Here is a 13,264-nt window from a genome sequence, read left to right as displayed (position 1 = left end):
TTCACTACGGAAACTGATTCCCCTAAGGATTTTCATTGTAGGGTTTTTCCTCCAAAAGCAACAATTCAGTCCTCTCACTGCCTGTAGTGCAATTAAGCAAAATATTTTAGAGGACATTGTTACAACATTAAAAGAGATTTGAAAATCTCTAAAGCATTGGCAGCAATAATGATATTGAAGCTCCATCTCCTAGCTATGTCTGGGCCCATGGTGTTATGATACAAATCATAGTTGAAAACTTGTACTCAACAATAACTGGGTAGGCCCAAAACAATTTAAATCTCAAGACTTGGAAAAAAGTCTGGAAAAAATCAACAATATTTCACAAAGTCTATATACATAAATGTTTTAAAAAATTATTAAAAAATACACATATTGCTAAATTTGTTGAGCTTATTACAAATTTTCATCATATATAATATCAAAATTAGAATTTTATGCATACAGCAGTACAAAAGACCAGTTTAAATGGGTTATAATGCAATTTCAACTAACCATGTCATATGTAGAAGTTGTTTCATGTAAAGAGATTCTTGGCAAGTTTCTCAATAATAATGGCTAAGTAGGCACACCCAAGAGTTATATGTCAATGCCCTGTCAGCCTCTCATTGTAATCAAGTTTTTATTGACAAATTCCAATAACTAATGGGGATTTAGGAGTGGAGACACCAATGAGGTTGAGGGGTCATGCACTTAGGGGCAACTTCCCCTTGGGGCTCAAGGGGCTACTCCCATCGTGGGGGTTTGGAACTTTTCCCACCGATCAAAATTGCATTATTTTAACTGCAAGCAAGAAAGAATCAATTATATGAATCTGGATAAGTTTTTAACACAAAACTTGTGAGTCTTTGATTTTACTTGTGAGTTTTATAGGAAAATATCACCACACGTTTTTCAAAAACTTGTTGGGGAGTTTTTGGTCGAGTAACTCGTTTGGCATTTTGATTTGGGAGTACACGTGAGTCACAAAATAATGCCGAGCTTTTCATCCATGATACACAAGTGCAATATTTTAGGTCATTCTTTCCTTGTCTTGTAGCCTTGAATCATCGTAAGTCCCAATGCATTCATAGTGGTGCCTTGGCAATACCATAACAGATAAGTTGTAACCTTTCTTAGATGAAAATCTTGAGTGATGTGCATAAAACTATCCATGCGCATAAAACTATCCCTTTTCCATTATAACATGTGATGCTCCACAAATTGCCAAAATGTTGGAGACAAGGTAGAAGAAAATTGTTTTTGTTTGCACTTGTGGTTAGTTTCAAACTTTCAATATCTGTGTGTTCATTTGATGCAGTAGAATATTGAACTAATTTACTTTGCTCTAGTGATAATTTTTCCCTTGAATTTATGGCTATGCATAATATTCTTTATCTACCACACCAGAAGGTTTTAAAGTTTGTGAGCTGGCTGTTTTTGTGATAGAAATGATTATGGATGATGAAGATAATGAATCTAGGCCTAGCTTTTCATGTGAAGGCCATGGCTGATTGGAAGCTTTTATCCTTTTATCACTAATGTTTTGTCCCATTTCTGTGGTATCCTCTGCTTTGACACCACCTTTGATGTTTAAGTTAGTTGTACTTCACTAAAAGTCTTAGATATCATGACCATTTACTTGTTCCAGGCATTGAATTTCAGTTTGATATGTCATACTTCTGACTCAGCCATTTTTATGCATTCAAAATGATGGGCTACTGTTTGATAACGCCTTCATCCACATGGTTGCTTAGTTCCGAGGAATACACAGGTTCTCCTGTCTCTCTTAATGCATGACATCATGTGATATCCTGTTATTCTAATCAAAACAACAAACTTGTATATAGGGGCAAGGAGAAGTAAACATACCTTGCCCTGTATATTCATTCCCTGTACTTTGCATAATAGATAAACTTATTTCAATAAACTAATAGATCCCCATCATTTGCTGCACATCCATCCACATAGATGCATCATCATTCACCTACATGCATGATATTCCATCATATACATTCATACCATCACTTAACATTATCAAATCATAGTTCTATGGATACATCCACTGATGATATAATGTTCCATGCACGTTGATACATACAGGGAACATCATAACTTGCATAGATGCACCCATATTATGCGTTCATAACATTCTGCATTAAGCACCATGGCTCATATACATGTCTTTGCATTATGAAGTTGATGAGAATGGCTTCATCAGGACCATTGTTTCCCATTGACGGGCATCACTTTCAACTCATGGACTTCGACTATGCACTCCTAACCAACAATATTTCAGGCCGATAGATAAATAATAAATGCAGCTGATATGACTTATGATTATTATGATTTATCATATTTGATTACTCATAATATTCACAAGTGATTATTATTAGTAAATAATGATTGCATACTCGGCAATGGCTATATCACATTTCCATCGATACTTGGCTTATATCAATAATTATGTCTAAACAGCAATTACATATGATTCTCATAATAATTGTAAGCAATTATCATAAGTAAATGAGAATTACTTGTTATGAAGATTGGCGTCTTTCCATCCTGCCTCTTCAGTACATATATTTATTAGCTGATCGGCTCTCCAAAGGCATTGAAGAAGATTTGATATTATTACTTATATTTCTCTTATGGAATTGCTTGTGAATAGAGTATAGAAGGTTGTTGTCACACCACTGGTGCAAGCATTATAATTGTATATCAGAGATGACATCCATAGAAGAGCTTACATGCACAGATACATAATTGAGACGGTTTGTGTGACAGAGAGGATTGCATACATAATAATGAATATTAGAGATGACATATCTCTGCTTGAAGTTTACGTGCAATTCTGTAACTTATGGCATATAATACATTCGAAGATCAGAGACGGCTATACAAGATATAATGCATATAATATACTGTAAAATACGAACCAACCTTCCCACATAAACTGCATTCTAATACTCCAGAGCCATTGATTATCCATGTTAAGAGAATTCTTTGCATTTGGAACTACTAGTCATAAGTACATTCTGATATAAACCATTATCTCTGCATTCACATTACAACATTGTTAATTACATTGTCACTATTTCTATATATACCATTCATATTCCATTATTATAGCATTTGAAATTACCAGTCATATACAGTTCATTGTCTTTTTATTCACACTTCACTGTTATTGCATATATCTGCATTGTAATAAGTAAACAATTGAAGTAGGAATTCAGTTATTCATGCATTGTCCAGATAATTAGAAAAGGGAATATTACACTATCACTTTTAATAACAGAGACTCCTGTTTTCATTGGAGGTTGTCAATATAAAAGTGCTTGGATCCATTCATTTACAAGCCCATGGAGTGATATTTTTAATTCCTTGAAAAAATGTATAAAATTTTACTTCTGATATTCAGAGCATAATTTTCATATCGTTTTATAACTTTCTGAAACCGTTCCTAATTATAATTTGGTTTCTTGTCCTTTTATGGTGGCAGAATTGAATCAAGTGACAATTGCTGAGGCTGGTGGTTTGAGTTCTCTGTTGATGCTCTTAGAAACTTCAGAAGATGAAACTATTCAAAGGGTTGCCGCCGGTGCTATTGCTAATTTGGCTATGAATGGTGTTCTTTTCTCCCATTCAATTTGTTTAATATCATGCTTCAGAATTTAGAGCATTGTCATGTATAATATAGATGATAGCTGCGAATCCTTCTTATCTTTTAAGTTAAAAATTTACACAAATGCCATGATAGAAATGTTGGCAAATGCTATGATAGCAATTTAGACAAATGAGTCAGTGACATGTTGTATCTTTGTTTTGTATTGATAGTCTACATATGTTAGTGAAAAGATAAACCATACATGTTGACTATTCACAGTGATATAAGAAGACATTTGATGGCTGTTGCCTTAATATATGCATACCCCAGAACTTAAAACTTTTACATTGGAAATTATATCTTCTAAAGGCTTGTTGATATGCTTGGTTAGTTGTCTTCAATTACACCACCTGTTATGGCCTAACCCTTCAAAAAGTTGGGCCATTAAACCTTGTTGCAAGGAAAAGGCACTGAAAATCAACCTTAAAAATATTCAATCTGATGTTGTAATTGCATTAATTTTATGGTTTAAGATATCCGATTGTTCCTCAGCTCCGTCCTGCATTTCGAATCTTCAAAATCGGATGCCTGAACCAAAAGGTATTAAAGGTTAAGTGGGGCTCCTAAAACACGTATTTTCAGGCAATTCATTAATCAAAAAGTTAGAGAGGTTAAAGAATTATTCAGAAACACATATTTCCAAGTGATTCATTAACATATTTTAATTTTAATGATTAAAAATATAAAAAATATATATATTCGAGGTTAATAAAAGTGATGAAAAAACGTGAATTGTAGAGATTGCTTAACTGGGAAAAGTTGAGCAATCTTTCAAGAATACATATTTTGGAGGGATTCCTTAACCTCCATATTATAACTACTTTTTAAAAGAGATAGATAAAGGGAACATTTTTAATGGAAAGAAAAAAGAAAAAAGAAAAAGTGGAAATCACAGGGCTGCAACAGTAAGGATGACTCTGATTCACCACAACATGAAGCCAAAGACACAAACAGATCACAACTTCATGATGTGAACGATTGGACACATTTGATCACTGCAAGTATAGTTGCGGAACTGATTTATGGTCTCTATTTGGCAGTCAATGTCACTTGAAAATTTGTATGTCATCTTGGGAAATAATAGGCAATGATCACAACTTATGCACAAATCAAAGCTCGCTAGAAGTTTTCAAAACCTTCAAATAAATGGAACAATTTGGAACATAAATGAACTTAGTTGGCATCTCTTAATGTATTCATTGTCTACACATTTAATGGACGAAAAAAAAAAATGCCAACTGTACAAGCATAAAGCACACATGGATCAGTTGAAACAGGCTCTGGTTGTTGAAAGTGTGTGAAATCTATGGTAGCAGAGACAAAAGAAATGAATCATTTGACAAAATGAGAGGACTTCATCTCAAAGATTGGCATGGAAAGATTGCAAATTGTACCCAAACTGACTAGCACGAAGGAGTTCTCTAGATCATTGAATGAGTAATAATTAATAAAACAAGATGCAATAGTGGCCCAGTATTTCAGTACACGATGTTTATGAAGATAATCAAGATATTGTTGATGCTACAATAGAGATAGATAAGTCACCTTCGGGTAAGGTTTTTGAACAACATTGGAACTAAAGGAACAAGCAAGACAACAGATATTTTATCTTGTTAAGCTATGCCTTCTCCAAATGGAGATGGAATTTCAAGTTTTGGATTTCTTCAAGTTATATTGAATGGCCACATTCTTTCATCAATGACTTGGTTCATATGTTGCAAGGACTTTTGTTTTACCAGGCACTTCATTTACAATGTGATTGCCACTAGTAGATATGCAATGCAAATGAGAAGTCACCAACATGCACATTAACTATTTGACAAAATACCTGAGGTAATAAAGTATGGAGAAATTAAATGATTACAAGGGTGTGAATAAGAAAATTCATGTGGAAGTGAAGGAGTGCAACCATGTAAATCTACGTAACCTTGTCTCATTCCATAGACAATTGCATAGGATAGTACATAGTTTATTGCTTGAACCGGTTTTCTAGAAATCTCCAGGAAAATATATTGGATGTATTAATCCATGACGTTTTATAAAATTTAATCAGATTTTGCAGTTGCAATTGCTGAAGTCAATGTGAAGTCACAAACCCCATGGGAGGGTTATTGTAATGTTCCCGTCATAAAATAAATGATTAATCAAACATTTGTTAATGGGCCAATCGATTTAGTTTATCTCTGACCCATTTTTTATTTTATTATTTCTGTAGGTAGGTGTGACCGTTGGCTATCTTTGTAAACCCTCAGAAAGTTTCTCGGAAGGGTATTTAAGCATGGCACGTAGGTAGTAGTTGGTAGGCAATTTGGATTACTTTCTTTGTATTGCAAATTCCAGCTTGGAGTTCTCTATTTTTCGCCATTTCGGAAGTGAGATATCTTCCCTACTTGGCCTATCCGGTTTCAGTGGGATTCAACCCTCATCCTATTTTGTACTCTGTATTATTTTGTATTGGTTTGGTGAACTTGTGCACCATTATTTGAAATCAATATATTGTGGAGTGATACTTGAATCTTTCATTTTTGGATTCTATCTCCCTCTCAAGCGAGTCATTTGGTAAATGTAAGTGTGGTCGTCTATAAATCTGGGATTTCATTGTGAATCTTCCCAGCCTAACCTAATGGCTATATCCTCATCTGTACTGTTGTACGACATCTTCGATCATTGTGTTGAGGGTGATCACCTATAGTATACCCCCTCCCTATGCATCTTCGTTACATCGTTCCTTCCATTCCTTTCGTACAGTCACGATATTGCCCTTGCCACCCTACCATATGGCTTCCACACACACCATATGACCCTGTCTTCTCCACTACCATACGACCAATAGGAGACTACCGTACATCCATCCAACTACTACCGTACGACCCACATATTTGTTCCTGTCCCACCATACAGTCCTCCATCTTAGGCCTTACAACCCACATATCTACCTTGTTGATCCTACTTTACGGTTAGACTGCACATAACCATATGACCAACTTTGTGTTTCTTGTAAGTTGCTAGTGGTTTGGGTACTACGCTATGAACGAAACATTATAGTGGTATTAGAGAAAACGATCCTGCTAGCCTGTGGGTAGTGAATGAAAGTTTATAGCAAGAAGAGAAGAAGATCCCATTTAGTTGATAGAATGGCAGATCAAGAACCCACTCCCGCCAAACTCATGGTGCTAATAAGGGATCTTTCAAGGAATCAGGCTTAGATCAATGATACTCAGCGACTTATGGAAGAAAATCTCAAGAAATTGGTTGACAATAAAATATCCGGTGAAGAAAATGGTCATAGGAAAGACTCAGTGTTAGGTAAGGAAAACTGTCATCTAGCACGCTCTCAACCTTCCAGGCCATTTTTTCCTCCATGGATAGAGGTACCATATGGAGGATAGTAGACAACCTTTGAGGAAGCTCAAGAACAGTTTAGAAAAGACTAGAAGAGTGCAAATTTGCAGGAGGATATATCCTACAAAGATTGCTCAAAGTTGAGAATGAGATATTCTGAAAGAGGAAACCAATGGTAATTTAATGATGATCTTAGAAGAAAGTTGAGTAAGGTAAATTCGTCACCATTTTATAGATTCGGACCCATATCTGCCCAAGCATGGGCAATGAAGGTCGATACTTCTAACTTAATCCAATGCTAGAAGAAGAAACAATGAAATTTGTAGCACTACACTTGGACGGAGTGGTGCACGAATGGTGACATCATGGCACCATCACACTGGGGCATGACCAAATAAATACTTAATGTGGAATTCATTGAAAGATTGATAGATCAATTTGATGGTAAAGATCCAAAACTTAATTTCAAAGAATTGACACAACTGAGGCAAACTAGATCTATTGACTAGTACATTATAGAATTTCAGAAACTCTCTGTTTTGGTCACGGACATTTTGAAAGGAGATGAATAATGCTCATCATGGATGGACCGACGAAACCATTGAGGGGTTGGGTAAAAGGTTTTAATCCTGCCACCCTTTCGGAGGCTATAAAAAAGGCGAAAAGCATGGCATCATCATCGACATCATCCTCTTGAGGTTACTCACAGTCCAAACCACCAGTATCCCAAGGGACAAAGATAACAAACCTCTGCCAAATAAGCCTTTGTTTGATGAAGCTACTAGACGAGGTCCAAAGGAAGAAATTATGTTTCAATTGTCAGGGACTATGGGAACCGGGGTATAGACGGCTTAGTAAAGGGAAAATACAGTACATTGTTTTTGTATCCAATGATGAGGATGATTAGGAGGATCTACCCACAGAAGACGACCACTCCCACAAGGACTCTAGAATGGTTAATCTGAACCGTATAGAGAGGATCGCCTTGCTGGTACGACATGGAGGAACCATTACCTTAGCCGAGAGCCTGAGATGTACGGTATTTTGTGTACGGGGAACCTTTCAAGGACAAAAGGTCATTGTGACGCTCGATAGTGGAGCCACTCTAAACTTCATAAACTCGTATTTGGTGAAAAGAAGAGGACCACCTACTGAGATGCATGTAGGATTCTAGGTCAAGGTCATTGGAGGGACACTTTTTCCCTGTACGCACCTTGTTTCCCAACTAAGTATCAGCATGGATAACCACACTGTGATAGGATTTCTTTATAGTGGACCTAGACGATATGGATTTTATTCTAGGTATTTAGTGGATGTAGACATTTGATGAATACATTCAGAGTTTCAAACGGATGGACTTCACTTTTGTTGTCGATAGGAAGAAGGTTGTTCTCCGTGGGATGGCCAATGAGGACCGAAGGAAGTTTTAGCACAGCGGATGCAAACAATTTTTTGGCATGATGACATTGCATGGGTTGCACATTGTTTCATTTTGGCAGAACCTATAAAAGGACAATAGACACTCCATCAAGATAATGATCTTCAAAATATCTTAAGTACCTATGATAAATTTTTTAAAGACATTCCTCCTAGCATACCCCCTAATCGCAGATTTGAACATACCATCGAGTTGGAAGCTGACGCCAAACCAGTTATCACCACGCCATACCATCATCCCAAAAAATTCAAAGATGAGATCGAGAAGACGATTGAAGAGATGCTCGAGAAAGGATGGATTCACCCTAGTGCTAGCCATTTTGCATCATTGTGCACTGAATAAGAAGACAATAAAAAATAGATAGCCTATTCCCAAGATTGATGAATTGTTTGATAAGCTACATGGTGTAGTTTATTTTTCTAAAATAGATCTCTATTTCAGATATCATTAGATCCACATGCGGGAAGAAGACATGGAGAAGACAACTTTCCGTTGTCACTACAGGCATTCTGAGTTCCTGGACATGCCATTCGGATTAACAAATGCACCAGCTACTTTTCAATCTTGCATGAATTACAACTTGAACAAACAACTGAGTAAGTACTTGTTGGTATTCTTAGATGATATCCTTATTTACATCAAACCTTGGGAAGATCACCTAAAACACTTAAATGAAGTCTTAGGATTCATGAATGCCCAATCCTTGTTCGCCAAGCAATCCAAGAGTGAATTCAGAATGGCAGAAATATTATACCTAGGGCACGTTGTTAGTAAATATGCAGTGTCCCACCAAGAGAAGATTCAGGCTATCTTGGATCGGCCCCAACCAAAAATGCTCTCTGAGTTACGAGGATTCATAGGACTGTGCAGTTACTACCGGAGGTTTGTAAACGGGTTGTCTAAGTTTAGCGCACCATTAACAAATCTGACTTGCTGTCCTGCATTTTGTCACCACAAAATGTTGGTAACAGCATGAAAATTTTTCAATCTAGTTTCGCATCTCCCTAAGTTGAATTTGATATTCAATTTCTTAATGTTGATTGATCAATCAACTCCAATTCATATACCAAGATGTTTTGTTGAAGGCTTTCATCCAGTCTTTTTCGTTTTGCTTTCTGTCGAGCCTTTGCTTGATTTTTGAGGTCTTAATCATCATTTTCTTTGCTTTTGAGTTTGCATTTGTTGGTTTTTTGTCCTTTGGTTTCGCTCATGTCATGGCTTTTGGTTTCCCCTTCGATTTGGTCTAAACTAGAGCATAATCAGAGTTGTCAATCAACAGTTATGGTCAGTTTAGTGCCTCAAAAGTGGACCTTTTTACTGCAACAACAAGAATTAAAAATATTATGTTATATTTTTAATTTGACATTCACTTTTTGAAAAATATAACTTAAATTCACTTTATGTTATGTTCTTAAGTTACTTTATCATTTAAATTTTTACATAAAGTAACTATAGTGCACCTTATGTTATAATTTTAAATTGAGTTACTTTTTGATTTTTCACTAAAAGTGACTATATAAACTATATAGTTTCAGTGTAATTTTTGACATTTAAATCAAATTTTTATTTAAATATTACTTTTTAAATGATATTTATGTGTTATATTTTTAATATTATATATAAATATGGTTTACGTCCCATTAAAGTAACATTTTAATAAAATAAAATTGATATATGTTTATTAAATGACTTTAAGTTATCAAAAGTGGACATTTTACATGTCACTGCATATAAAGTTCAACTTAAAAACATAAGACTATTAAAAGTGGACCTTTTTGGTGTCATTATATCAAAAATGTGAGCTTTCACTTGAAATGTGTCATTGCAAAAATATTAGCTTGAACTTAAAATATGCAATCCTCCACAAAAGGTTCGATTTTAACCAAGTGCATATTTTAAAACGTGTCATGCCTCCCAAAAGGTGTGATTTGCCTTATGGGGAGTTTTTAAAATATGCATTCCATCTTAAAAGGTCTGATTTGCATCTTGTGCATATTTTAAAACATGTCATGCCTTTTAAAAAAGTCCAATTTTGGAAGAACACATGTAAGATTTACTTGATGGTTTTGCATGAGATCTTCTCCAATAGGCTTGTTTTTGCTTGGCAATGAATTTTCTAGCACAAAAAATGGATTTATCTTGCTAAAAAACGTTGTTTGAAACACTTTCCAAGGGCACGTTTTGAAAAATCTTAAAAAATACTATTTTTGGCTCACGTTTTGGCCCAAAGAGGAATCGATTTGGCTTTTTAAGTGTTTTACATTGCATTGTGACTCATGTTTTGGTGTTTAACAGCCAAAACATTTTTGTTTCATGACTTTTATGAATCACGTTTTTGCTAAAAATGCCTAGAAAAATTGGGGTTTTTGTCCAATTTTTTGTGTTTTGAAGTCATTTTTTTGCATCTCGATCCTTATATTAGCACTTGGGGAAGCCGTTTTTGCATTCACAAGTCAAATGTGACTTCAAAACATGTATTTTTTGGTCACATTTTTTCAAAAACGGCCCAAATTTTTTGCATTAATAGGTCACGTTTTTGTTCGAAAAACTAAAAAAATGGCATTTCAACCCATACATTTGGATCAAGAGGGGTCGGTTGTTTAGTTTTAATGAATGATTGTCTTTGGAGACCATGTATTTGGCATTTTCATGTCAAAGTTGACCCTTTATTGCTCATTAATATTTATTGAATGCAAGTACGAAAAAAGTCATTATTCGAATTTTTAGGAGAATTGTTCTTCAAAGTCTAGTATTCTTGCTATTTTGGCTCATAATCTCCAAGTAAGTGGACATTTTCAACTTTGCTCATCAATTCATGCTTATCTTACTATTTCCATGCATATTATGGCTTGTTATTGCACACTTGTCCATATATATTGCATGAAAAGTGCATATTGCATTCAAAAATGATGAAAACTCTCATTTTCACACTTTTGGGATTTCCCCAATTCCAAATTCGGAATTTCACTTGAAAGCAACTTGCTTGTTGACATGTTTGAGTCTTTTGCCAAAGGCATGTGTTTGTTTTGTTCTTGTTTTTCGTTGTTTGCTTGCTTGCTTGTTCATTTTTCTTCTTTTGGAAGAAATTGCAAGTTCTTTCCCAAGAACTTTGTCATGTTTCACTTCACTCCATCTTGCGTTTCATGCAAAAGCATTGTCACATTGTATTTCATCTTTCCATGCCAGAACACTTTGCATCTCATTCATCAAACGTGATTACATATATTCCCATCCATCATCCACATGTACATGTAATCTCATTTTCCATTTCCATTTCCATTCATCTCACTTTCTGCATCCAATTGCATGACACAATTACATGAAAAGTCTTTTACGTGTAATTGTATCTTGAAAACCTGTTTTTTACTAAAAGTCACTTTTAAAAGGTCAAAAAATGTTGCGTGCACATATTCCCATGTAGTTGGACTTCACCTTTCCTCAAAGACATCTATAAAAGCTCACTTCGCCTCAAGGCACATTGTATTCATTCCTTCCATATACAGTTACCCCTCCATGAGAAAATACATGTTACTCCACTTTTTGTGTCATTACGCATTTCATCTTATTTATCATCCACACTTACATACAACTCATTCTCCATCTGCATTTGCATGTCATCTCATTTTCCATTCCTCATTACATGCAATCCACCTTTCGTGTAATGACATCTTGAAATCCCAAGTCACTTTTAAAGTCAAAAGTTCTCGTTTGCACGCATTCCCATGCGCCAAGCACTTTACTTTAAAAAAAGAGAGTTAAAGGTGCTGATGGAAAGTTACTCCGAATTTCCATCCGGACATCGTCAAGAAGGTTTTCAAAGTGTCAGAGAATCCAAAATGTGCCAATCTACAAAGGAGAATTCACGATAATTTGAAAGAGAAAAAGTTTGATCACATCAAGTTTTCAAATGACAACAGACAATTCATCAAAGAGAGTCAGAGGTTATCAAAAGACGTAACACCATGGTTATCAAGGTGAATGTAGTGACACAAAATACTGGAACTCCCGATATTGTGATCATCTGAGATAACATCGCCGAGTACGAGGCCTTTCAGGACAATCCCTAGGATTGTTTCAATTCTCTTCCGTCTTTCTTCTTCTTCTTTCATGTTTGTAATTGAAGAGGATGTATTACATGAAAATGTGTAATTAAATGTAATGCAAATTGCACGTGCAATTGCATGTAACCTAATAATGTCTCTTTTAGTTAGACAAGGTCAAAGTTGGTTGAGTTGCTCCCACTTTTTGCTCTATCTTTTTCTCAACTCATTTGCTTATATAAAGGAGTGCCCCCTCATTGTAAAAATCATCTTTTGTTCTATGCAAGAAAGCTCTGCCACATTTGTGCAAGCATAACTTTGGTTGTGTATTACGAATTTGGAGAAAAGTAAATAAAAGAAGCAATTGGATTTAAAGCTTTGATTGAAAGCAATTGTGATAGAGCAAATTAGAAGCTTTGACTGTAATTTATGCATATTGTCTTTGATTCATGTTATTATTGTGTGTTCAATAATAGAGCATAGTGGTTTAAGAAGAAATTGGAGCCGAAGCTTTGAATGGGAGTGGTTGTGGCAATACATAGACTATGAGCTTTGACTATAGCTTGTATTACTATCAAAAATTCATGAAAAATAGTTAGAATTCCCTACTTCTGGAAGTCTTTGTGCCCCAATGATCGGTCTCACTGTTTACAACTTTAGATAGAGTGTAATTTGAGGTTTGCCTGTTACTCGCTCCACGGGTAAGTGGATTCTTTCTTGAAAGCTAAGAGGAAAGAATATTAGTAACACCCCTTACAAAATCTCTTAACTTCTTGCTTACCTTAAATTGATCCA

The 13,264-nt window shown here is 35.3% G+C and overlaps 1 protein-coding gene across 4 annotated transcripts in view; it reads left to right on the top strand.

Annotated features, from left to right (window-relative positions):
• Positions 1-13,264, top strand: part of LOC149543283 (kinesin-like protein KIN-UB) — a 305,487-nt gene that overhangs the window by 205,359 nt on the left and 86,864 nt on the right. For all 4 annotated transcript variants that reach the window (XR_016355614.1, XM_089798130.1, XM_089798128.1 and 1 more), the window contains one exon: positions 3,485-3,610. Coding sequence is in view for 3 of the 4 variants with exons in the window: in XM_089798130.1 (XP_089654256.1) it covers positions 3,485-3,610 (126 nt within the window). In the remaining variant the exon portion in view is untranslated. The remainder of the gene's footprint in view (positions 1-3,484; positions 3,611-13,264) is intronic.

This window comes from Cupressus sempervirens, chromosome 8 (genome assembly GCF_028749045.1).
Source record: "Cupressus sempervirens isolate cs-2001-9-10 chromosome 8, ASM2874904v1, whole genome shotgun sequence".
NCBI classification, from domain to species: Eukaryota; Viridiplantae; Streptophyta; class Pinopsida; order Cupressales; family Cupressaceae; genus Cupressus; species Cupressus sempervirens.
This window is presented reverse-complemented; position numbering and strand designations above follow the sequence as displayed.